A 27,240-nucleotide genomic window follows, 5' to 3' on the forward strand; every position below is an offset into this window, starting at 1 on the left:
TTTTCCATGACCGTAAATAAAAAAGTTAAATTGTGTATAATTGCAAGCGTTATAAAAAATGTTTATTCTCTGCATGCAGATGAACCAGATATGCAGATCAGCTTATGGTGCATGCCGAGACTCAATAAGTACAGAGAGGGCCCGACTAGTCACTGCTAAGCTAAGCTCTCGATAATGGAGGGGGCGGCCCGACCTAGACATTTGCGGAGTTAAAACTCTCCAAAGAAAGCTAGTGAATCGAGCGGCCGAGAGAAAGTCGGCTGGCGATCAACTAAGCTACTTGTACATACTAACGCCTAATAAATAAACATGACACTAAACATTACATTGACATTATTAATGCTGCTGCCTGACCCGACAATTATCAATGAAATGAAAATTTAAGATTAACGATTTATTTATACAGAAAAAAGGCTAATACATCTGGCGATGATGAAACATCTGGCGAGGTGAAACCTAGGTATCATTTTTGGTTACGAAATTATTTTATGGCTAGCCGCAAGCCTAAGCGTCTGCGAGAAAACTATATATAGCCGAAGAATGTAAAATGTTCTATATGCGGTCAATATGCGGTAGGTTTTTAGACAAACACTAGCTAACCCGGCAAACGTTGTTTTTCCCTTTTTTCTAGTTTTAAATTACAACAAACATTTAACAATTATAAGAGTTGGAAAAAAGAAAGATTAATCCCTCAGCGCAATGGAGTGAACAATATTCTTGGTTAGTCCATCTTTAGCCAGCACAATTAAGCTGGATGGTTTTCCCACGCGAGAAAATACCACATATTGTTGTCCGTAAGTAAAACACGGGGTTTTCAAGTCTAACTCACATATTGACTATGTCTGGTGAAACCAATCTAAATAAAAATTTAGTGCGTTTGAATTGAATTGAATTCATTTTTGCTTCGAAACTTGCCATTCTAAATGATGGTTTCAATGACATTTTTCAATTTTTCCAAATCCGTTGAATTTAAAAGTTCAAATGGATAATTCACAATTTCGTTGGTTTCACAAATTGCATCGAAACATTTTTATTCCCTGGCAACAACTATTGTATCTTTTAATGTAATATATTTAAAGTTTTTTAACTGGAATGTTCATCATCACTTGCCAACATTACGTCAAAGTGGTGATGATTGATTGATCAATGATTGATTGATTTCATCAACATGACGCTCATACTTGAATGCTAGTCGAAGAAATTACTCTGATGTTAATGCTCGAAGAACCTGGTTGGCCAATGTTTGGTGTTTGGGGTGATTGGCCAATTCTTTTACTTCTATCAATTCTTCTACGTGATGATTTAAAACCACTGCTTTAGGCACCCCCATACATACATTAAAAGCACAGGCACCACAATACATTGATATGATTTTAACCAGGGACCGTAATTGTTATAATTTTTAAAATCAAAATTATAAAATAAAAATTATTTGTTGATTTTTATGGCAAAAATTGAAATATAACTCTTATTTTCAATTTTGATAATAATAATTAAGAATAAGAATTATTTTTCAATTTTTATAAAAAAAAAATAAAAATAAAAATTATGACTCAATTTTTATTAAAAAAATTGAAAATAAGTGTTACGATTCAATTTTTATTATAAAAATTGAAAATAAAAATTGAATGCGAATAACTTCTGAACCGAGTGGACTATTAAGAAACCGCTTACATTTTTATGATCTGTGGCGCAGTACCTTTCAAATGATGTATCGAATGTCCTTAAAGGACATAATCAAGGATTCCTTAATAATTCCATAAATAACAGTGTTCATTACAAAAGGAAGACTCGATTATGTGAATTATGTGAAGAAAAATTTCTAATAATGGCATCTGCAATGACAATATTACTCTTTATTAAAAAAACAGGTTCAAAAATGTTATAATCATGGAATCCTCAATTATTCAATTTATTTAGTTATATTTCTACTAGAAATTTTCAAGTGTGGGCCAACCATGTAAAAGTACACACCGAGTTTCTTAAAATTATTTCGATTATATTGAAATATTTGTTGTATTAAATTCGTTTCAAGCCAAAGCTTATAAAAATCGCCGAAATATAATTGTTCGCTTTGCAATTTTTGAGTGGCTATAAAAATAGGTTCTAGTGCCGCCAACAGCAAGTTAATTTCCTCCCAATTTGATTCCGTTAACTGCAATGTTTCACTTAGATTTTCTTTTGAAAACTCCTTATATACGCATACGTTTTTCAACATAGTGTACGTTGAGATCCACCTTGTTGGCACATCCAGTAGAGGTTGGGGGATGTATCCATAATTATACCCTTGCAGAGGGTATTATAATTTTGTCCAAAAGTGTGCAACGCAGTGAAGGAGACATCTCCGACCCTATAAAGTATATATATCCTTGATCAGGATCACCTCCTGAGTTGATATGAGCATGTCCGTCTGTCCGTCAGTCCGTCTGTCTTTCTGTCCGTCTGTCCGTCTGTCTGTCTGTCTGTTTCTACGCGAACTAGTCTCTCAGTTTTAAAGCTAACGACTTGAAACTTTGCACACACCCTTCTTTTTTTTGCACGCAGTATCTAGGTCGGAACGACCGGGATCGGTCGACTATATCCTATAGCTGCCATATAACTGAAGGATCGGAAATGACCCAACTTTTGTGTTTTTGAAGATAGAAAGCTGGAACTTGGTACAGATTCTAGTTTTGGTTTGGTCAGTTCATCTAACCTACCAAATTTCATTAGGATCGGCCAACTATATCCGATGTTTGCGATATATATCCGGTTTTAACTGCAAGGGTATATCAACTTCGGCTCCGACCGAAGTTAGCTTTCCTTCTTGTTTATTAAAAACTCGTTCAGCACATTTTCAATTTTCATGCTTCATGGAGCGCAATCACGCCAAGCGTCTTTACTTCAATGCGGTGGTCTCGATAGTGTTGGACATTGATTCCCAATATACCCCTGTTGACCCACACTAGAAATATAACTAAATAAATTGAATAATTGAGAAATCCTTGATTATGTCCTTTAAGACATTCGATACATCATTTGAAAGGTACTGCGCCACAGATCATAAAAATGTACGCGGTTTTTTAATAGTCCACTCGGTTCAGAAGTTATTCGCATTCAATTTTTATTTTCAATTTTTATAATAAAAATTGAATCGTAACACTTATTTTCAATTTTTTTAATAAAAATTGAATCAAAATTTTTATTTTTATTTTTTTTATAAAAATTGAAAAATAATTCTTATTCTTAATTATTATTATAAAAATTGAAAATAAGAGTTATATTTCAATTTTAGCAATAGAAATTGAAATAAAAGTTTATTGTTTTTCTGGATTCACCGTTAAACAAGAAAGCAAAGCTAACTTCGGGCGGAGCCGAAGTTGATATACCCTTGCAACTAAAACCGGATATATATCGCAAACATCGGATATAGTTGGCCGATCCTTATGATTACATCATAATAAAACCAATTAATTACAATAAAAAATCTAAAAAAAAGTGCCAAGCTTCTATCTTCAAAAATATGAAAGTTCATATTTCTACCAAAAACCATTTCCGATCGTACAGTTATATGTCAGCTATAAGATATAGTCAACCGATCGTTATGAAATTTGGTAGATCGGATTAACTGACTAAAAATAGAATGTGTACCAAGTTCCAGCTTTCTATCTTCAAAAACACGAAAGTTGGGTCATTTCCGATCGTTCAGTTATATGGCAGCTATAGGATATAGTCGGCCGATCCTAATGAAATTTGGTAAGTTGGATCAACTAACCAAAAATAGAGTCTGTACTAAATTCCAGCTTTCTATCTTTAAAAACACGAAAGTTGGGTCATTTCCGATCGTTCAGTTATATGGCAGCTATAGGATATAGTCGGCCGATCCCGGCCTTATAGACTTATATACTGCGTGCAAAGGAAAGAAGGGTGTGTGCAAAGTTTCAAGTCGATAGCTTTAAAACTGAGAGACTAGTTCGCGTAGAAACAGACAGACGGACAGACGGACAGACGGACATGCTCATATCAACTCAGGAGGTGATCCTGATCAAGAATATATATACTTTATAGGGTCGGAGATGTCTCCTTCACTGCGTTGCACACTTTTGGACAAAATTATAATACCCTCTGCAAGGGTATAAAAATGGTATATGTGCCCTTTTCCCACTACCCACAAAGGCTTTTTTGACGTTCAATTTTTTTGAACTCATAAGTCTTATTTGCAGTCCCTGATTTTAACGCATTCGTATTAGTAACGAATAGCAGAAAGTAGGCTGTGAGCATGCCGTTTCACACATTTATACTGTGGGCAGAGAAATTGTGCTCGGGCAGAGAAATTTAGGGGATAGGGCCGTGCCGACTACTGATTTAAAGCAAGCATTGATTTGGAATGCTAGAATGCTACTGGAATGCTAGTCGAAAAAATTACCCTGATGTAAATGCTCGAAGAACCTGGTTGGTTACTTCTAGCTTTGTTGGTAAATTTGACTACGTCTACTAACAGTGGACACACGCGTAAGTAAAGTGGAACCATGGAATTGAAAGGAAGGAAATCGAGTGGGAATTTTTCAAAATTCACTTCGAAAAGTAAACACCGGAACCTGACTGGCAGATTTGTCAAAATTTTTCAGCTTGAAAGGAATTTTGGTAAAAGGGGTTCTCTCTCTTCCTCTTCCTCCTCTTCCTCACGGTGGTGATTTTTTGTGCGCACTGTGTTTATAATAAATATTGATAAACCGGTTTTTACTTGCTTGTGAATCAAATTTTTTGATTTCATTTCTAACTTAAGCCGCATTGCCTCGCGTGTGCTTCGGTATTTTTGGAGGCGAAATACTAATTTGCTAAAATTCTATTCCATAGCTCAGGGTTGCTTCTTCTGCTTTTATTTTTTTCTTCCGTGTGCAATAGAGGTCTTATCTCTATTTCTGAAATTTTTCTTTGCTGTGGTCTGCTCAATGATGTCTCAATGTGTTGAAGTCAAGAGAATCTCCTCATCCCAGCCTACCATCCATTGCTGGCTATGTGAAAACGTCGTACACGCAAAGTGTGCTGGATTCACTGCCTCAATTTCGAATGACATTTCCCGTAGGTCTGTTCTACATTATTTTTGTGATAATTGTCGTTCTGTCCAAGATGAAATGAGGTCGTTCATGAGACAGACTAAGAATGGATTTAACGAGTTTGATCACTGGTTTTCGTAAAATCAATGACCAGCTCTGTGCGCTTGACACTCAGTTTAGTGGGCTTCAGCTGCTAACTGAGTCCCATAAGCGTAAGAAAGCCGCTGTTTGTGAATCGCCTGCTCAGCCGACATTAACGCAGCCGCTTATATCTCTAGCTACCCCAAGGGCAAGAACTGAGAACAATTCGCCGTCCGAATTTCTCAAGGAAAATGAGCAATTGTCTGATATGTCCTCCGTGGCATCCCTTCAACTGATACCACAGGTCCTAGTGAATGAAACCTCCTTAAACGTCACCCAAAAGGGTACTCCACAGTCCGGACCACCGGTACTGACTGATGATGCAGTCATCGTACCTACGACATGGAAACCCTTATAGGTGATTCTTCTATCGAAACATATATCATGGTATAATATGGTATAATATTTGTTTCTCGGCTTGCCCCTGATCATTCAGAGATTGATATTTCGGTTTATATCAAAGCCAAAACAAAAGCTGATATAAAGGTGGAGAAACAGCAAAATATAAATATAATTATATAAGGCGCACGTCTTCTTTCAAGATTCGTGCGCCCGAGTTACAGTCCAGTGGCCGAGGGAATAGAGGAGGCTAAGATCAAAACGACTGAGTTGTGTGGAGAACAGGATAAGACTTAATATTTATTACCAGTGTTACCATAAGCTACGCTACTCCCGTAGTTTTTCGTTTTGTCCTTGCTGCAGCTCTCACTTTTTTCCAGAGCGGGAGCAGAGCCGAAGCAGAAAAAAGAAAATTGTCTGCTCTGCACTGCTCCGAGCTAGGAAAAGTTCAAAGCTATAGCTATAGTAATAGCAGAAAAAAATATGTGCTTCTCGTAGCCGTAGCCAAAAATCTATAGCGAGAACAGAGCAGACCAAAAAATATTTTTGTATGTGCTACGCTCTATCGTAGTTTTGTTTTTGTTTTTTTCTCACCTGATTTTTATGCACCGTCATTGTGTGACCACTTTCTTTACCTCCTTTCTTCCTTACCCAATTTCTTTTCCTTTGTAAGAATGGTTTTTAGGTAATATTAAATTAATATAATATTTATTTGTTGTTTCTGAATAAACTTAATATTAAATATTATTACAGAGGGCGGCCGACGTGCTTCAGACACAATATAATTAGCCACAGTTCCAAATAAAGGATACTATTAAACACGCCCAGGACATGCTCCGAAACAGGGAAAACGCTTCCCGACCGTTTTTGCTACCATTATTAATTAATCACGTTTTGGTGATGGGCTACCCAATTTCAACAAAAATTACAGCACATCCAAATTACAGGTTTACAACCATATCCCTGATTTTTCTTTTGACCGCAACATCGGCACGCGTCACGGATTATTCTAAAGCTAAGTTCATTCCCATCGTTGATGGCCGAAACTCTTGATAGTTGATGTCGCCCATCTACGCGACCTACTCAACTCGTTGAGCATCCATCATAGGGTAGCAACAAGCTTAGACTTCCTAGGGACCGCGTTAAGAGTGATGTCAGAAACGCCGGACGCGGAAGACTTTGAAAGGATTAAATTTAAAGAATTTCAATTAATAAATGCAAACAATATCAACAAAAAAGTACAAATTCAAATTAATAAAATTTCCGCAACCGTCAACCAACTTCTGAGGTCAGCTGAGAAGTCCCAAATTGATACAGGGCAACTATTCGAGATGCTTTTAACTCGAAATAGGATGATCGCAATGGAGCTGCATGGTTTAATGCCGGCAGTAGCACAAGGTTTATTTTGTTAGCCCTACCATCTTAGATCATGCAGACCTAGAGGGTGTACGATTAGAGATGTTTTGTCCGTATCCTCCGTTAAGATCTTAAAATCCGATAAAATCAAACACTTTATTATTGAGTTTCACAAAATCAAGTCGGCCTGCAACAAAATCACCGTTTCCCCGGTGTCGCATCACGACACCATACTCACGTTGGAAGATAACGAGATTGCTGAATATGACGGCGACATCCACACGGTAAAAAATGGCTCTTCGACATCAGGGGCTACATTTTGCCACCTGGCGCGAAAAAGATCATGTGCTCAAGAGCTTCACGTTGGAGGCACGGTGCATTGCGAAATCTAGCAAAGCCATTTACACCCCATTACTTACGTCGATGAGGGGATTGTAATTCGCGTGGATAAAGGCACCTGTGCCCATATAAGGGGCACGTGTCTCATCAGCTTTGCAGAAAGTGCCATATTCAACGAAACCCGATTGGTCAATCATGACACAGCCCAGAACCCCTGAACCCTGAACGTTCCCTGAACGTTACTATGGAAGGTAATGTTCTCAGTTTTCCGTACCTTCACCGATTAAGTAAACGTAATCTGGAACACATTCAGGAGTTCAGGAGAAAGATCAACTACCACCAATCATATCAGATGGTATTCATAGCGGGAGCAATATGCTGCGCTTTGATTTGCATCGGCTTGACCTATCGGCGAGTCACCGAGGCCCGAAGAACTGCGGCCCAGCTAAAAGAGATGATTGCCCAAATAGGGTCGACCGATGGCGGCCTCGTTCTTGAAGGGGGAGTAGTTGAAGTGAACCGCGCAACTGCATAGTCAGATTATTTAAGAGCTCGCTCTGGCCAAACTGCTGACACAGCGTCTGGCCGGATGGCCATGCATAGCCGGCGAACAGCCGGCATATTTGAGTGGCCGCTATGAGATACATTTTGTTAGCTTTAAGTTTCAGTTTGTATTCGAGCTTCAGTGAATAAAGAAGTATTCAATTCATTACTCCGGCATTGCCGTAAATCGTAAATTCACTTTATTGATTTGGTCCCCGAGCCTCAAGGGCCGTGATAACGGAGCAAGTGCTTCCACCATAATTCCTGCACAAAGGAGTCTCCCTCGGCCACCGCCAGGGATCTAAATAACACAACTCGTAAGGTGAAGTAACCCCCTCGACCACTGCCAGGAACGACCACGAACACGCATACGACACCACTGACTGCGGGGGGTGGGATAACCGAATATAATTAAATACACCCTACCACCCATATCTTACTTACTCGCAAACCGTGTCCTAGTTTACCGAAGCGAGCCTCGTATAGCAAAATAGCAAGGACAAAGCGCCCACTGGAGAAGCCACCTCCAATTTTTCCTCCAATTTTTTTCTGGAAAAAAGAACGTAAAGCAAAGCCAGTCCAATAAGAGCCGCCCAGACGTGCTCATCATAACCGCTCCGACGGGTAATGCAGGTTTCACGTACGAAGACGTGCTTAAACTAGTCACCCACCGGCAAGATGGTAAACTAAACGAGGTCAGCCAAAGCGTTAAAAAGATCAGGCGCACGGCCAAAGGCGATCTCCTGCGGGAACTAGTGGCAGCCAAGGAGGCAAACGTTGCGGCAAACGCTATTCCAGGTGCTAGGCGAGGCGGCGGGCATTCACCGCGGAGACCACCCTGGAGATCCGCGACCTGGATGGCCTAACCACTAAGGACGAAATAGTGGCAGCTTTCACAGCTCGTATGAGCGATCAGGAGGAGGCCATCAGGGTGAAGTCCGGTCACCCTTTAAGGAGTCGGATCAATCCTCGCATCCAAGATTTTGTCCGAGGGCAAGAGCCTTTTCGTCGAGCTTGTTGGTGAGGGAGGAACGCACATGACTACGATTCTATTTTTAGAACTCTTTACATGTATGTGTAAAAAAAATGTGTGGCTTAAAAACGTAAAAACGTTTTGGCTTCCAAATTTAAATTTCAATTTGTCTTTTCTGTTTCCAATGCGCCGATTTAGTAGCAGAACAAATAGTATTTTTGATCACTGCCGATGGAGTCAGGATTTTTTTTATTTATTGTAGTAGTATTAAAGAAAAAAATTAAAAATTATGTCCGGTTAATAAAATTCCCAAGGAGTCCGTCCGTCTTTTTGTCATACGACGCGTCATTTATTTTTATAGAATGCAAACAATTGTAATAGAATTAAATTAAAATCAATAATAATAAAGTAAATGTAAAAAATATTTTAAAAAATAATAAAACAAATGATAAAAAAAATTATAAAAATAATCATGAGACTAAAATTTACTTTAAAAAATAAATAAATAAAAAATAAATAATAATAAAATAAATAATAATAATAAAATAAATAAACCTTGTCTATAAAATTGAACCCTGGACCCCACGGGTAAGGAGCGCGATTTCCAGTCCAGTGACCGAGGGAATAGAGGAGGTCTCATATTTCAGTAAGGCTCTAGAAGATGCTAGAAGGAAGCTTACGAACAAAACGACTATGTTGTGTGGAGAACAGATTAAGACTGAGTATTTATTACAAAAATTATGTACGTGTGTGGATGTATTAGTGTATGCATGAGTGTATATGTATGAGTGTACAAGGATGTGTGACTCCTACTGAGTTGCATGTTGGCGATGTTGTTTCCATGTGGCCGGAGAGAGGAGCATGTTAACTCCCGCGCTGATGTTTAAGACGACTTTACCAAGTTTTTGGCCAGAGAACATTTTGTCCAAGAACATCAGCCTAGTTCCGTTAAGAAAAAAGTTTTAAAATCAGTGGGAGTGAAACTTCCCCATTTCAGAACCACGGACCAACCTTCCATCTCTTCTCCGTCCGCTAACCCAAAAAACTAATATCGTTTCTAACACTTACCTTTCAGAATACTAGGGGGCTACGTAGCAAACTTCCAAATCTATATTCTCGTAGCAAACTTCCAAATCTATATTCTGATAGTTCTTTCTTTGCATCTCATATTACAGCCTTTACAGAAACTTGGTTAAAGCCGGAGATTTTTAGCTCCGAAGTTTTTCCGGGGATCAAGACGGGATCGACCTCAGCGAAGGGGGGGTTGTGTCATCATTTCGTTAGACTCCCAACTTGCTTCTGAAGATTTTGAATTTTAATAAATTATTTTTAATTTTAATTGGCAGAAAATCATTTTGCCCCCAAAACCTTTATACATTTTATCTTTGTTCATATATACCGCCTGTATCCGAACCGCCCACATATTGGCATAATTTTTCCGTTATTCAATCCGTTTTTAAACTTATGGCTGATTGTTATCAGCTTGTAGCTGTGGGCGACTTTAATATACCAGAATTAAAGTGGTCCAATGCCGATAACCATGACTTTATATATTTTGTATCTGACCCTGATGGTTTCACTGTATTCAGAGCTTTCCCCCTTTTAACCCCAAAGGACCCATATCACCCCACGCTGGAGGTCTCAATCGAAACCATTTCTGGTATCGATCAGATGTCTCCATGCGTGGCAAATAAGCTTCGCTGTTTCCGTAAATCTGATTTTCACAAACTTAATAGACTGATCGATACATATGATTGGTCTGATATTATGGCATGCACCGATTTAAATGTCACCTTAGAAAAATGTTAAATGTAAAAAACAAATCCTCCTTGGATTTGTCCTTGGATCCTCCTTAAAAAATAATAAAAATATGGTCTTACTTAAATATAAAAAAAAAATGCAGTACTATAGATTTTCAAGGTATCTACTAGCTCGGTTAAATTTTACCGTGCATAATGCTGAATGTTACAGGAGTTATATTCGCTGCTGCCGGATACAAATTTCTCTGGATCCGAAGCTTTTCCACCTCTGTTTACGTTTGAATGTTCATCTGCGACCTCTGATCAGGCCATTGCCCATCTATTCACAGATTTTTTTCAAACAACTTATTCTCCGCCTAAATTGACAGATCAGCCTTACGCATACAACATTCAATTAGCAAATCTTATTTTCTGTCCATTTTTTTCCGAGAATGGCTTATTATCTGATCTTCTAAGGGGCAAACCCATGTTTTCGCCAGGCTCCGATGGAGTACCAGGCTGTTTGCTAAAATACTGTGCCAGGGCTCTGTGTAAATCTCTTTATAGACATTTAAACTTATCTTCGAAAACCACGATTTTCCCCTTAAGTGGAAGCAATCTTTCATAATTCCCTTACATAAACAATGGAAAAAGTCGGATGCTGCACACTACAGAGGTAGCTCTGTAAATTGTTGGCAATTCCAAAGTTATTTGAAAAATTAGTTACTCCTAATTTGCAACACCCTTGCTCTTCGATCATCTCTTCATGTCAGAATGGCTTTTTTAAGCGTCGCTCCACCACCACGAACTTATTGGAGTGGACATCCTTTGTCATAGATGGCTTTCGTAAGGGATATCAAACCGATGTTATTTACACAGACTTCAGCAAAGCATTTGATTCAGTGAATCACTCACTCCTGTTGAGTAAACTGAATATGTTGGGATTCTCTACAGACCTCTTAACGGGGATCTCCAGCTACTTAGATGGAAGGACACAAAGGGTCTTATTTAAAAACACACACATGCTACATCTGGCGTCCCTGATGGAAGTCATCTTGGCCCGTTGTTATTTACTCTTTTTTATAAATGACTTGCCTTCTGCTTTAACGATCTCTCTAGTTCTTATGTATGCAGAGGATGTTAAGCTTTGTCTTCAATACAAATCCATCTCTGCCCAATGCAGTCTTCAGTCTGACCTTGATACCTTGCAAAAATGGTGTTCAGCTAACGATTTAATACTTAATGGATCAAAATGCAAGCTTTTTTTATCGTTCTTGCCCTCTGCAGGCTTTTGTATACTCTCTGATTGCCTCAGAGAAATTAGCTCAGGTTAATGATATCAGCGTCCTACAAGACATGAATTTTAAATTTGCAGATCATATTTAATAATGGTTAATGGCAAATTAATGGTTAATAAGTCTTAAGGAGTCCTTGTTTTATTAAAAGGTGGTCAAAAGAATTTACTGACCCATACATACCCAAAACATTTTTTATTTCTTTGGTCCGTCCGATACTGGAGTACGTTTGATGTGTCTGGAGTCCCCAATATGGAGTACATCAGGTCCGCATAGAATCCGTACAAAAGAATTTCTTAACTTTTTCTCTTAGAGGTCTAAATTGGGATGCAAATCTGCACCTTCCATCTTATAATAGTAGACTCTTACTTATAAACTTACCTAGCTTAGCAAATCGTAGGAGTAGCTCGGTGTAGTTTTTCTTCATAACTTAATTAATGGGGATGTAGATATCCAGCATTTAATAACACGCTTAAATTGTAAAATTCCCAATAAAAGGACTAGAAACTTCAGGCATTGTAGTTCGACATATGCACAGCGCGACCCTTTTAGGGGCTTATCTTATGCTCGAACTACAATGGTCTCTACTCTATAATATCCCTTTCCTGTCCTTCAAATTTAAAATCTAGTGTTTTAAATTTCCTTTCTAACTCCTCTTACCTTAACAAATAACAAATATTAATAAATCGTTTTTCGAGTGCCCCTCGGTCGTCTGGGCCTCTCAGCTTTATGATAAATGCAGGAATGCTTTCTGATGCACAAGCCATTTCTAAAATTCTAAAAGACCGCAAAACAAAAAAAAATAATAAAAAAATAAAAAATTGATTTTGATTCATTGATTTGGGGATAGGGGGAGTCTCCAGTCAAAATAGTTTTCTTTAATAACATTCCTGTCGGGTCAGGCAGCAACTGCTCAATTACTTTAATGTTTATTTATTATGCATAAGAATGGACATATCGTTTTAGTTGGTTGCAAGTCGACTCTTTCTTGGCCGCTCGACCTTAACGGGCCTATCTTAGCGCTTTAGCTTTGCAATGTCTAGGTCGGGCCGCCCTCTGCTCTATCTAGAGCTGTCGCTTTCCTATGTCTAGTCGTGCCGCACTATCTGTTTACACCTTTAAGTCACTGCTTAGCACCATAAACTGGTCTATCACAATTGTTGATCATCCAGTTTTAACTGCCTGCAAAATAAATAATTTATAACGTGCTATTATTAAATGTAGCCTTTTTAATTTGGAGCGAATTTATGTCATTGAAAACCCCCAATGACCAAACGATTTCAATTTCGAATATGCGTTGAGTGAAACCGCCACCATCACAATTTCGTTCAAAAATATTAAAAATACCATAGTTTTTCAGCATTTTCAAAAGGAAACAGTTTGTCTAGTTAAGGGCTGAGCAAGAAGAGCACAAATCAAAAACGAGAATGTATTGGTGTGAGAATCAAGATGCTGCACTTAAGGAATAGCAGGATGAGCTGCACTATAGGAAATTTTACCACTTTTTCTGGCCAAAAACCCTATTGTTGAAAGTGAAATATTTTAAATATTTAAAAGCAAGTATTTACAGATGATAAATCTTCAATTATTCGTTTAAAAAATTTCACAAGATGGCACCACTTTTATGTCAAGGACATCAACAACTATCAAAGACACCCATTTTGAAATTATTAAAAATGTAATTTTAGTCAAAATTTCTAAGAATTTTTGAATGTGTGTGACTTAATTTATATATTTTTGACCAATTTTTTATAAACTCACAAAAATTGTTTATACCCTTGCAGAGGTTATTCTAATTTTGGTCAATATTGTGCAACGCAGTGAAAGAGAGTGGATATAAGCATGTCCGTCTGTCTATTCGTCTGTCTGTTTCTACACGAAATAGTCTTTCAGTTTGAAACTGGACTTGAAACTTAACACCTATATCCCGGCCCCACGTCTGGATATCATTGATGGAGCACGTGGCAGCCAAACCGTGGGAGGAATGCTTACCTCATAATTCTTGCGTGAGATCCAAATATTCCTTGATGAACGACCTAGAATTCGGATAACGATTCAGTTTACGACCCAAAACTCGACAACAAGGTGGATGCTGTGCTTGATTGAGAGACGAATCGAATAAGCATATTTTCCTAAGCCGGTCGTGGTGCCGGGTTAATTGGGGATCACAATCGGGATCCTTCGTAGAAGCCTGGTTTATGAAATTGGTGCCACCACCTCCGGAAGCTATCCATCCAAAATGCGTTTTCTGCACAAGAAATAGGCCGTATCCTAGCTGGATTTGCACTGATAAAAAAAACAGGCTGCCTCCAAATCAAAAAATCCACACGCTGGGCTGTGTGGAAGGTTGGATCTTCCAGATCCACGTTGCTAGGAATTTTCCAGTGGGAGGCATATATGTTCAGGCCGGTCTGACGTTCAATAATTTGAGATATCACAACCGCCTTAATGTTTATAGAATACGTAGATAGGTTAGACATTAAGCATGGAAGGAAAGCTCCTGATCGGCAATGGACCAGATTGTTGGCAGTTGACAAAACCACTAATTCAGCGTGGTGATCCTGGGTTAAAAGTTTGTTAGCTGGCGGAGCTTGAGTCATCGAAACCATAGCTTTATTGACAGTATCAAACCCAGAAGCGGGAACAAAGGTATTGCTGACGATATCGACGATTAAATGTTGGGCAGCGGGAGAATGGGAATCTGGGCTAAATAAGCTAAATTCTCAGACTTAAGGCAAGCAAAACCGAGTGCCTTGAATTCGGTGTCTTGAACCTTATCGTATCTTTCCTCAACTGTCAAGGCACGGAACCTTGGGCAAGAAGGCACAGCATGTGCCAGGACAGTGCACAAGGCTCACGGAGAAGGTGGAGCATAAAGGAGCATACAAGATCTTTTATTATAAGGCCTACGTCGGCCCACCTGATTTGCTGCTTGGTTATAGATGGTACCCAGGTTGGTAGACTTCCTGCGAGAGTCTTTGACTTAATCGCTCAGGATCTTCCCCACTGACTTAAGAGGACCCCCCCATTATCGGATTCAAAAAATTGATTTTTTTTGAAATTTAATACAAACTTATAACTAAAAAAAAAACCTAAAAAATAATTTATGTTCATTTGCCAGTCCATTGAAAATCGTCAAAATTTGAAATCGTGAATTGGGGGGGTCCCCTTAAGGGTCGTTTTTTCCGTAACTCCTTAAATGATCATTTAATCACAATAACGAAACCGGGGCGCAGTCCCGTCGGGGCACCAAAACGTTACGATATTAACAATTTTTAATAGCGGAACCTAAAATCCCCAGCCGATCAAAGTCAAAGTTGAATTCATGAAGATAAGCTTAGAAAGTGAAGCTCGAAGCAATGCAGTTCTCTACCATTCCAAGGGCTGATTCTGCATAGATTATTTTACGCTAATTTAAACTACTGTTTTTGCCTGCGTGTCCCAACATGGACGAAAGGATACCCTGTATAAATTAGTTGGGAACCTCGACTATAGCAGTTTTTATACCCTTGCAGAGGGTATTATAATTTTGTCCAAAAGTGTGCAACGCAGTGAAGGAGACATCTCCGACCCTATAAAGTATATATATTCTTGATCAGGATCACCTCCTGAGTTGATATGAGCATGTCCGTCTGTCCGTCTGTCCGTCTGTCTGTTTCTACGCAAACTAGTCTCTCAGTTTTAAAGCTATCGTCTTGAAACTTTGCACACACCCTTCTTTTCTTTGCACGCAGTATATAAGTCGGAACGGCCCGGATCGGCCGACTATATCCTATAGCTGCCATATAACTGATTGATCGGAAATGGTATAACTTTGGTATTTTTAGAGTTAGAGAGTTCAAATTTTAGGTGAGAGCTATTTTTGGCAAAATAATACGACATGCCAAATTTCATAAGGATCGGCCGACTATATCCTATAGCTGCCATATAACTGAACGATCGGAAATGACCCAACTTTCGTTTTTTTGAAGATAGAAAGCTGAAATTTAATACAGATTCTATTTTTGGTCAGTTGATCTAACGTACCAAATTTCATAAGAATCGGCTAACTATATCCGATGTTTGCGATATATATCCGGTTTTAGCTGCAAGGGTATATAAACTTCGGCTCCGCCCGAAGTTAGTTTTCCTTTCTTGTTTTTTGTTAGCTATTGCTTGATGCAAACGATTACCTTTTCGTTTACGGATTACGATAAAACGAAGAATATTTTAGGATATCGGCTATTCCGGCAGATGGTCAACCAGGACCGAAAAAATAAATGTCCATATTCCTCGATTCTTTTTTTGTATTTTCATAAATAAATATCCAAATTTTCATAATCTATTGGATTCATAGCATATCTCAGCATTTTTTTAAAAGCCCGTCAAGTCAAAAAAATGTAATTTTTACCTTTTTTTTTTACTTTCAAAGACATTTTTATGTTTATTTATTTCTCAAGGAAAACATATGTTTGCTCTTTTTGTACTAAATCTCTTAATAACGATTTAATAAGACGAGAAAAATTCAAAGAGGTTGAAAAAATGTTCAATTACCTCTTAATTTGTATTTTAATTTTTAACTATGTTCTAATCGTACGTTCGCGACCCAAAACATAATTTTATTGTAATTGCTTCGCATTAAGTGAAAGCAGGTGGATGAAACTTTTTGTGTTAAGTCATTTTAATGTAAACTATTGAAATTTAACAAAAAATCCCGACTTTTTTAAGAAATTTTTTTTATGTTGAATTTTAAAGGGGCGTGCGTTTGCGACCCTATGTATGACGTACGTATAAAAAATATTATTAAAAAAAAAAGCTTATAAAAAAGCTTAGTTTAAAAAGCTTATAAATATTTGTAGATGAATAAAAGAAGAAAAATTAAAAATAAAATTTGGTGAAACATAATTTTTTAAGGAAAGTATAAATTTATTTATAAAAACAATGAGGTAAACAAAAAAAAAACATTTTATCTGTGGAAAAATCGTACGTTTGCGACCGGTACGTTCGCGACCCGTAGTTTAAAACTAATTTACTACGGGTCGCGTACTAATTTAAAAAAAAACTAATAAATATATTTAATTGGGAATAGACTCGATAGAAAGCTGCCTCTATTTTAAAAGTAAAGTTATTGCATCAAAATATTCCATTCCAATTCGCACATTTTTGGATTTGGCTAGAGCAAGCCAAAACCGACTTTCAATTCGCGTACGTTCGCGACCTCATGTTTTTTGCCAATATTATGAAAATGAAAAATCCATTAGAACCATAATTTACACTAAGAGAAGCCCTCACCAAATGCTATCGGAAACAAAAATAGGGTATACGAAAATGTTTTTTCTTTAATTTTTTGGCACTAATTGCTTACGAACATACGTTCGCGACCCCAGAAAATGCCCATTTTTTATTACATTTTTTTTTTTTTGTTTATTTTTGTATAGATCTTCGGTACCGGTGTTTGACCGTATCAACTGGGTTTTCTTCTTAATTCGTATTTTGCGGTAAAGATACAAAGCGATCGTGCATAGTTTAAATAGTTTAAATTAGCTTGAATTAGCTTACTTGAGACTAGTTTGCGTAGAAACAGACAGACAGACATAATTGTTTATATCGATTTAAGGCCAACTTTATAATATATGGGATATATTATATAAAAATTATATGAAAAATATATAGGGATATAAACTTTAAAAACTTACTTTTTTTTCAAAAAATTAACGAAATATTGTAAATTTGGAATATACTTAAACATTGAGTATTGTAAAATACGAACCTCATAAGAGTTTCCGGTGCCAAAGTATATGGGTACAAATGCCAGCCAAATAATGCACGTAGTGTACATAGTAAATCCAATAAACTTAGACTCATTGAAGTTTTCCGGTATTTTTCGGGTCTTAATTGCATAAACTGTGCAAATTGTTATCAGAATCATATTATACAGTTGCGAAAAGAGAAAGGACATGTCCTGTATTTTGCATTTGAGTATAACTTCTTTACGATCAGGATAATAAAAACGAGTTCCAGGTGGCTCCACAATCATCCAAATCATTGTGATTAATATTTGAATTGCTGCAAAACAAAAAAAAAATGTTAATATTGTCATAATATGTATTCAAAAGAACTTTCAACTTTACCAATAAGAGATGCGGTTATGACGACTTGCGATTGAGGACTTATATACTTAAGACGCTGGGCTGATTTTGATGCAGAATGAAATATACGTGAAATTCGATTAGTTTTTGTTAAAAGAGCGCTATATATAATGGAAAAGCCTACGCCTATTCCAAACCTCTGCACCACACAAGATCCAATTGTTGGCTTTGCTATTAACGCGAAAGTATTAAAATAGCAAACTAGTATTCCAAAAAGGAGAGTATAGCTTAGCTCTCTACCGGATGCTCTCACCAATGGTGTATCGTGATTTCTTGCAAATAAAACTATAACCAGGATTGTTACCAATATTCCAAGTATGGCTATAGCCATTGGAATAACAGAAAATAATGAATTCCAGCGAATATACTGAATGTTCAATGCATAGCACGAAAGTTTATCTCGATATGGCCAACGTCCAGGGCCACAATCTCTACATGTAAACTCATCATAAACATATTCGTACGGTTCGCAGCTGTCACATATCCAACAACAAGTATCCCCCTGTTTGTGATTATCGTTAAAATAGAATATTATGTACATAGTCTTTAAAGTACATAGTATGTACTACATACCTGCTGTTTTTTAATCATTCCAACTTCACAAGGTAATGAACAGGCGGAAGAGGGTTGCTCAACATCTTTATTCCAGACAACAGTCTCGGAATTAAGTTGCAATCCATTAAACCATTTTCCGATTACCTTAAAGTTCATTAGTAGTGAATCGGTAGAGTTCAAACCGCATATTAAAAAAATAGAAACAAAGAAAACATTTTTAATACTTGTGTTATGCTTATTTATTTTTACTTTCAAAAAACAAGAAAAGAAAGCTAGTCTAGGGGGACCCAATTCATCTTTAAAGAAATAAATTATTTGAATACAAAAATTTACCAAAAGTCCCAATCTTCTATCTTCAAAAATACCAAAGTAGTATTATTTTGCCAAAAGTAGCATCCATAGAAAATCCCAACTGTCTAACCAATACCAAAGTTATGGCATTTCCGATGAATCATTTATAGCGGCAATAGGATATAGTCGGCCGATCCCCGTCGTTCCGGCTTATATACTGCTTGCAAAGAAAAGAAGGGTGTGTTGTTTGAAGTTGAAAGTTTTCACAAGGAAAATAGGACATGCTTATATCAACTCAGGAGGTGATCCTGATCAAAAATCAGGATACATTCACGCTTCTGAATATAGCGTAAACGCTACTGCATACATTCACCAACTAACGCTACGCTACTGGTTACTTTCACGAACTTTAAGGCGGCCAAGGCTGCTTTATGAGCTAGGTGCGAAGTGCCCAGATGCGGCTCGGAAAAAACAACTTTATTTCAACTGCGCTTCACCAAAGCGAGGAAAATACTTCTGGGAGAAATTACGGTGGTCGAGATTCTAAGAAGAAAGATTATGACGTCTTGAGAAACGTGTGGAACATTGCAGAATGTACAGTGACTAGAGGTAGCGAGAGAGAGGCGTAATACACGCAATCCTGTCCATGCAAAGCTAAGCTATGCAGCATTACCGCAGCGCACACGGAACAACTATATCACTTTTTTTTCTTTATTGTCTCCTCTTATATATTATATTACCATTGACCATACCATAGGATATACTATAGCAAGTATAGTTTAAAATGAATTTCTTATAACACATTTACAAAAAAAAGTCCAAGATAAAGACCAAGATCATCATACTACCATCAATATGCTGGCTCAGCTCTCGGGCCCATAAGGGTGGAACAATATTAGGGTGGAATAACATACATGAATGAATACGCATGAATAATAAATGAATAACAAAGAAAGAACAATAATAATTAATAATAAAATGATTAACATTAATAAATGATTGATGATAAAATTATTAACAATAAGAAATTATTCATAATTATATGATTAATATTAATGAAGGGAATACAAATTGGTCTGCTCAGCCTAAGCTGGGAGTCGGCTGTTAATTACTCCACCCTTAAGTCGGTCGCAGTCCTCGGTGACAGCCAATTCGTCGATGGACTTTTATAATTGGTATGCATTTCGTTTTCACCTGCAGTGTAATAGGAACTTTTTTCGACATATTTTTACTGACAGTTGCGTTTTCTTTGAGAACATGAGTAAGTGGCCTGGCAATAAAGAAAAAATTCTTCACAAAACTTCTGTAATAGCCCGCCAGGCCGAGGAAAGACCTGAAGCTAAACAGATTTTCTTGGTCCGGGGAACTCTTGTATTGACTTGACTATTTCAGGGTCGATGGCTCTTTGGAATATGCTACCTGTGTTTTTTAATCCGAAAGATAGTCTACAAAATTCGTGTTTCCCTCCGTTAACTGAGAACGAGAAGTTCGCTAGAATCGATTACTAACCGCTTTTTCCTGATGCCATTATCAGGAACTCCGAAGGTTACGAAGATTTGGAAGCCTAACAAAGTCTGCTGCCCCCATAGGATAGGGGTATAATCTTGAGTAGAAGGGTTCGTCACTCTTAGTTCGAATAGTAGCAATGACGGAGGTGTTGTAGGTGAGCGAGGCACACGAACTTGTTTCCGAAAAAGCGTTATACCTTCAACAATTTTTATAATTTCGTAATGAAATTGATCTCGTTTTATTCAGGATTATTGAGACAATATTGATATTCTCGGGGCAAGCTGAGAAACAAATATTAGTTTCGATGGAGGTTTTTGTGTCGCAGGTAAAATTCATGCAATTTCATGCAACTGGATCCGAGGTATCACTTGAAATGATGTCACGGAGTATATGGTATATCTGAAAATTCCTCAATTATTCTAAGAAATTTGGACGTCGAATTATTCTCAGTTCCTAACCTCCGGGTACCTAGAGATATGATCGGGTACGTATTTTCGGCTGAGCCGGCTGGGATGAAGGGATTGTTACAATACAAGACTTAATTAAGCACACCAGTTTAATCTTCATAGTAACATCAAGAGTAACAAAAATATAATAAACAAGAAAGGAAAGCTAACTTCGGGCGGAGCCGAAGTGTATATACCCTTGCAGTTAAAACCGGATATATATTGCAAACATCGGATATAGTTGGCCGCTCCTTATGGGAATAGAAATATATAATCCAATTTATTACAATACAAAATATAAAAAAAGTCCCAAACTTCTATCTTCAAAAATACGAAAGTTGGGTCATTTCCGATCGTTCAGTTATATGGCAGCTATAAGATATAGTGGGCCGATCTGATGAAATTTGGCATGTCGTAATGTGTTGCTAAAAATAGCTCTCGTGTCAAATTTGAACTCTCTAACTCTTAAAACGCCAAAGTTATACCATTTCCGATCAATCAGTTATATGGCAGCTATAGGATATAGTCGGCCGATCCCGGCCGTTCCGACTTATATACTGCGTGCAAAGGAAAGAAGGGTGTGTGCAAAGTTTCAAGTCGATAGCTTTAAAATAGAGAGACTAGTTTGCGTAGAAAAAGACAGACGGACAGACGGACATGCTCATATCAACTCAGGAGGTGATCCTGATCAAGAATATATATACTTTATAGGGTCGGAGATGTCTCCTTCACTGCGTTGCACACTTTTGGACAAAATTATAATACCCTCTGCAAGGGTATAAAAACACATAAATCCTGAACCACTATAGCAAATAGAGACAATGCGGAAACTTTGAAGACAGCGAATAAAGAAGTCACAGAGAAATGCAGAAATAGAGATAGGAACCTCTATTGCTCAATAAAACAAAAAAGGACGGCTTTAGTCAACTTTTTCGACTACATTATACCCGGTATAAAGGTTAACTAACCTTTTTATTTGAAACTTTAACGATATGGATTCTCAGCAACAAACAAAGGCTGCAGCGCCCATACTACCTCCATACATACTACTACAGCCATACTAACGGTTCATTAGGGAAGCACACTTAGGGCCGTCTATAACTTCTCTAAAAATTATCCGATTTGGCTGAATTTTGATTTGTAGATGTAGATTATATATTGGAATAGTTTGGCACCAAAACATCAAAGAACCCTGAAAAAATTGGCGCTACAACGAGATTTTTGTTTTGTGTCGGGAGTGGGCTTGAGAAAGTTTTGACAGAAACTTGATCTGCACGGATACCGAAAATACCATCATTTTCGGACTCCCTATAGCGGAGTAATACCAAATCGATTAGTATTCGTAGGTGCCACTCTTATTGAAAGAGTATCAACACTACGAATCCAACGTTAGTCGACTAGCAGATAGTTCAACCACAAACTGTTTAACCGCAAACGGTAAGCGGAATGGAGTAAAGAAGAATACGAAGAGTGTCGGGTCAAGCAGCAAGCAACTAATTTAAACACAACAATTAATTAGTAACTAATGTTTTGCTGGTCGCAAGCCGACTCTCTTTCGGCCGCTCGGCTTTGCTACTTCGGCGTTTATAGTTAGCGAGCATCCGCTCAGCCTATTCTGCAAGGTTGGCGCCACTCTCGTTCGTCTTCTTACTGCGCTCGCATCCTAAATTGGATTTCAAATATTGTTCATAAATCCTAATTTCATATGCGGCCTGAATAAAGTTTATAACGTTGAAATTAATTAAATTCTGATTTTTTATTTACGGCATCGAAAACTCTCGATGACCAAACATTGGTGAACCCCGACGTGATCGTTAATATATTTATATACACATAAACAAATTACTAAAACAAAAACAAAACAATTTTGTAAACAGTGTTATGTGAAATTATCATTATCAAATTATCATACGTGTCTAATAAGTTTATTTACAATAATAAACAAATTATAATATATTATTATATTATACATACATACAGGCATAAACATAAACGTTAGTTCACAAGCACACATACATATTTACGATCCACAACGCAAGTGCATTCGCCCGCGCATAGACTTCATACAAACATACGATCCACAACGCAAGTGCATTCGCCCGCGCATAGACTTCATACAAACATACGATCAACAACGCAAGTGCATTCGCTCGCACATAGCTTCATATATATATACATTCCACAATTCCGCTACGGTTCTGAGCGCACAGTGGGACAGATCGTGTTCGCCGCGAGCAAATAAAATTTATTTCGGTTGTTCGGAACTCAATATAATATATCATGAACTCCAGCGGCGCCGTCACAGGAGCACCCACACCAACCCGGAGTGCAATTTTAAAGTGCAAGGCCCTGGGTATTCTCCAGGACTTACAGAGGAGCTCTTCAGCCTATTTCCAAGGTGGATGATGCCATGCTACACGTGCGACATGTTCAGATAGCCACCATGTTCAGCGACTTCAAGGCCATCAACGGGGAGCTTGAGGATTTGGACATTTTGCAGATCAGCAGTGACCTTCGATGGACTGTTTCGGAGCTCGTAGCGACGATGCAGGCGGAAATTGAGCACGAGACGACCCTTCGCTCATCTCGAATTGCTGCCCACTCCACCCTTGCCAACGGAATGTCCACCATGCAGGCAGACCCAGGATTAGGTCAAAGTTTTTAAGTGCTGCCTCCTTTGCCGCTCCCTACGTTCAGCGGTGGATACTCGGAATGAGCTGAATTCCACTCGATCTTCTCTACCATCGTCGGCAGCAATCCTCGTATTAGTAAGGTGGAAAAGTTGCAAAGGTTGCGATCTTGCCTTCGGGAGTCCGCTTTCGAAGCAGTTCGTTCCTTGGAAGTCTCCGACGAGAACTATGATGTTGCGCTGAATTTATTGGAGAAACGATTTAATAACCGTCGCTTAATATTTCAGGCACACGTGAACGAGATTCTGGGCCTCAGTCTGTTGGAAAGTGGCTCAATAGCAGCTCTTCGAAGTCTTTCCGACATATTTAATGCCCATATGCGAGCCTTAAAGAATTTGGGTACTTCAGTTCAGATCGCCAGCTGCATCATCGTCCAAGTTCTGCTTCAAAGGTTGGACCCAGCTACCCAGGCCAAGTGGGAGGAGAGTCAAAACTCCTCAGGTTCAGACGCCATCCCTACTTGGGAGTCGATGGCCGAATTTTTGGAGCAGCGGTGTAGGACGCTGGAGGCTATGGACGTGGCCATGGCTGCATACGCCCCGGGCGCTCATGTGGGAAGGCGTCAAGTGGGAGGCGGAAGTGTCTGCAAACGGGCCATCACATGCGTGAGTGCCTCGCTGCTAGTTGTCGCAGTTGTGGAGGGAGGCATCACAGCCTGCTGCATTTCCTGGAGCCGCCGGCATCTAGCGGCCAGCCTTTGGTTGGTCCTCCCACGTCAGCCATAGCCGAGGTCGCCGAGCCTGCAGCCTCTTCGCCGTCCACTGCTAATGCACTAGTTGCTCAAGGTCACAGCGGCGATATATCGTTGCTTGCTACAGCGAACATTTTTGTTCGTAGTCGCGCTGGATCCCTTGTTCCATGCCGAACTTTGTTGGATTCTGGATCTCAGGTGCACGTGATCACTTCCCGGCTGGCAAGTCAGCTGCAGCTCCAGAGGTACAAATCATTCATGGCGGTGTCTGGTATTGGAGATACCGGCTTTGCGACAGATGGATTCTCTGTTGATGTTCTCCTACGTTCCCACTGTTCCGAGTACTCGACCCTGGTTAACGCCGTCATCGCCGCCAATATCACGGACCTGCAGCCTAGCTTCAGTTTGGATGTCTCCAGCTGGAATATTCCTGGCAATCTTTCTTTGGCTGATCCTGAATTTTTCCGCCCACAGCGCATCGACCTTCTTATCGGAGCCAGTCTGTTTTATGAGCTGTTGTGTGTTGGGCAAATTAAGCTCTCAGCCGGCCTGCCATTGCTGCAGAAAACTCAACTTGGATGGGTCGTGTGTGGAGGCGGTTCACATTTCCAGAGAAGTTTCACTCGTTTCCACTGCCCACAAGGATGTTCCGGAGTGCGCAACAATGCTGGATGATCAGCTGGATTCTTTGCTCCGCCGGTTTTGGGAAATCGTAGACTGCTCCGAGCCTATTGTGAAGCGGACGAAGGAAGAGCTAGATTGCGATGCGCATTTCGTGCAACATGTTGCTCGGCTGGATTCCGGCGCTTACGCTGTGCGGCTTCCGTTAAAATCCGGCTCTAAGCTGCTGGGAGAGTCGTACCCCCAAGCCGTTCGACGATTTCTTTCCCTCGAAAGGAAGCTCTGTCGCCGTCCTCAATTAAAGGAGCAATATGCTGCCTTCATAAAGGAGTTTCTGGAGTTGGGTCACATGTCTCCAGTCCCTTCTGATGCGAGCGTCACTGGTCAATACTTTCTTCCACACCATTTTGTTTTAAAGGAGGACAGTTCAACAACCAAGCTCAGGGTTGTCTTTGATGGATCTGCTGTCACAACTTCTGGATATTCATTGAATGACGTGTTGATGTCTGGCCCAGTTATTCAGCCAAAGTTACTGCATATTCTGTTAAGGTTCCGATGCCATCGGGTGGCCATTACTGGAGATATTTGTAAAATGTATCGTTGCGTCAGGGTTTTTCCTGAGGACAGCTATCTTCAGTGTATTCTTTGGCGGGATTCCACCCAGGATGAGTTACAGGTTTTTAAGCTGGACACGGTCACCTACGGAACGAAGCCTGCCTCATTTTTAGCAGTTCGGACAATGCATCAGTTGCCAGATGATGAGCAAATAATGTTTCCAAAGGGGGCCGAAATTCTGCGTCGCGACTTTTATGTGGATGATCTGCTTTCCGGAGGCGACTCTATAGATGAAGCTATTAGCATAATGCAGCAAACATCCGCGATCCTTGCCAAAGGCTATTTTCGGTTAAAGAAGTGGTGCTCCAATGTTGCTGACGTTCTGGATAAGGTGCCTGAAGAAGATCGGGAGTCTTTCCTAAAGTTTGATGATGGTAGCAACTTCACAAAGACACTGGGTCTTGCTTGGGATCCTGCAACTGACCGCTTGCTATTTTCTTTTGAAGGGATTCAGTCAATCTCAAAGCCCACTAGGCGCATTGTGCTTTCTTCAGTCGCTCGGCTTTATGACCCCTTAGGCCTTGTTGGTCCTGTAATTTCAAAGGCAAAGATCTTTCTTCAGAAGCTGTGCCAGAAGAGAAGTTGTCCTGGGATGAAAGTCTTCCTCAAGCTCTTCACTGCGACTGGAATATGATTTTTAGCAGCTTTGGTAGTACGCAGCGCGCCGAATTCCCTAGATGGGTGCTAACATCGAAATCCGAGGTGGAGGTCCATGGATTCTGTGATGCCAGCATTGAGGCGTATGGGGCATGCGTTTATATCGTGTCCAAGGGCGCAGGATCTGCAAGCTATTTACTCTGTTCGAAGTCCCGAGTTGCGCCGTTAAAGACTGTTACGGTTCCTAAGCTGGAGTTATCGGGAGCCGAGTTGTTGGCTCGACTTATGTCGGAAGTAGAGCAGTTGAGATCTACGTTGGAAAGTATTTTTGCTGGTGCGATTCTGCTGTGGCTCTGTCTTGGATTCGAGAAGAACCGTCTCGGTTTAATGTTTTCGTCGCCAATCGAGTTTCGACCATTCAGAAGCTAACTAGAGAAATGGAGTGGCGGTATGTTCCCACTTCTTTGAACCCAGCAGATATCCTCACGCGTGGTGCTCTTCCCAATGAATTGGTTGAGAATAAGCTGTGGTCTCATGGTCCTCCGTTTCTCGTTGGATCCCAAGAGACGTGGCCAACCGCGGTCCCATCTGAGAGATCAACCCTGGAGTTACGTGCAAGGGTCCTGCTCATTCCGTCTCCGTACGTGGATATAACAGCGGTTTCTAAGTACGCTAATTCGTTTCCAGCACTGCAGAGGGTATTCGCTTACGTATACAAGTTTTCTCAACGAATTCACCACAACGGTGTTACGGCTAGCGATATAAAATCTGGAACATAGCTGTTTTTGCGGCTAGTGCAACGTGTGCATTTTTGGGAGGAAATAAAGGCTCTTCAAAATGGAAAAGACATAGCGGTATCCAGTGCCCTTGCCTCATCTTCTCCCTTCTTGGACAAATTTGGACTGTTGCGCTTAGACGGTCGGCTAAAAAATTCGTCGTTGGATTTTGATAGTCAGCATCCAATTATACTTCCAAGAAGCCATCCAGTTACGCGGGCTATAATTGTTGACTTCCATGAGCGAAATTTACATACGGGACCTCGCGCACTGTTGGCAATTATTCGGTCCCAATATTGGCCAATTGGGGGGAGAAAAACCGTGACGAAGGCATTACACAAATGCATCCGATGCTACCGGACTAAGCCTCGGCTGTTGCAGCACATTATGGCTGATCTTCCGGAGGAAAGAGTTAGCGGCTCCCAGGTCTTCGGAGTCACTGGTGTGGATTTTTGTGGACCGTTCTACTATAAGCCGGAAGTGCGTAATAAGGCTCCAGTAAAATTTTACATTAGCATTTTCAGTTTTGCTACCAAAGCCGTCCACCTGGAGCTTGTAAG

At 39.5% G+C, this 27,240-nt stretch overlaps 1 protein-coding gene across 8 annotated transcripts in view; it reads right to left on the minus strand.

Moving 5' to 3' along the window:
• Positions 1–27,240, minus strand: part of mGluR (metabotropic Glutamate Receptor) — a 184,751-nt gene that overhangs the window by 10,354 nt on the left and 147,157 nt on the right. For 6 of the 8 annotated variants that reach the window (XM_043213555.2, XM_043213556.2, XM_043213557.2 and 3 more), the window contains 3 exons: positions 18,463–18,588; positions 17,872–18,391; positions 17,511–17,806 (listed from right to left, as the gene is read on the minus strand). In XM_043213555.2, the coding sequence (XP_043069490.1) occupies positions 17,511–17,806; positions 17,872–18,391; positions 18,463–18,588 (942 nt within the window). Of the gene's footprint in view, positions 1–12,802; positions 12,944–17,510; positions 17,807–17,871; positions 18,392–18,462; positions 18,589–27,240 lie in introns of those variants that run through there. The other 2 variants (XM_070282416.1, XM_070282417.1) reach the window with 2 other exon arrangements.

Source organism: Drosophila bipectinata, chromosome 4, assembly GCF_030179905.1.
Source record: "Drosophila bipectinata strain 14024-0381.07 chromosome 4, DbipHiC1v2, whole genome shotgun sequence".
In the NCBI taxonomy this organism is placed as follows: domain Eukaryota; kingdom Metazoa; phylum Arthropoda; class Insecta; order Diptera; family Drosophilidae; genus Drosophila; species Drosophila bipectinata.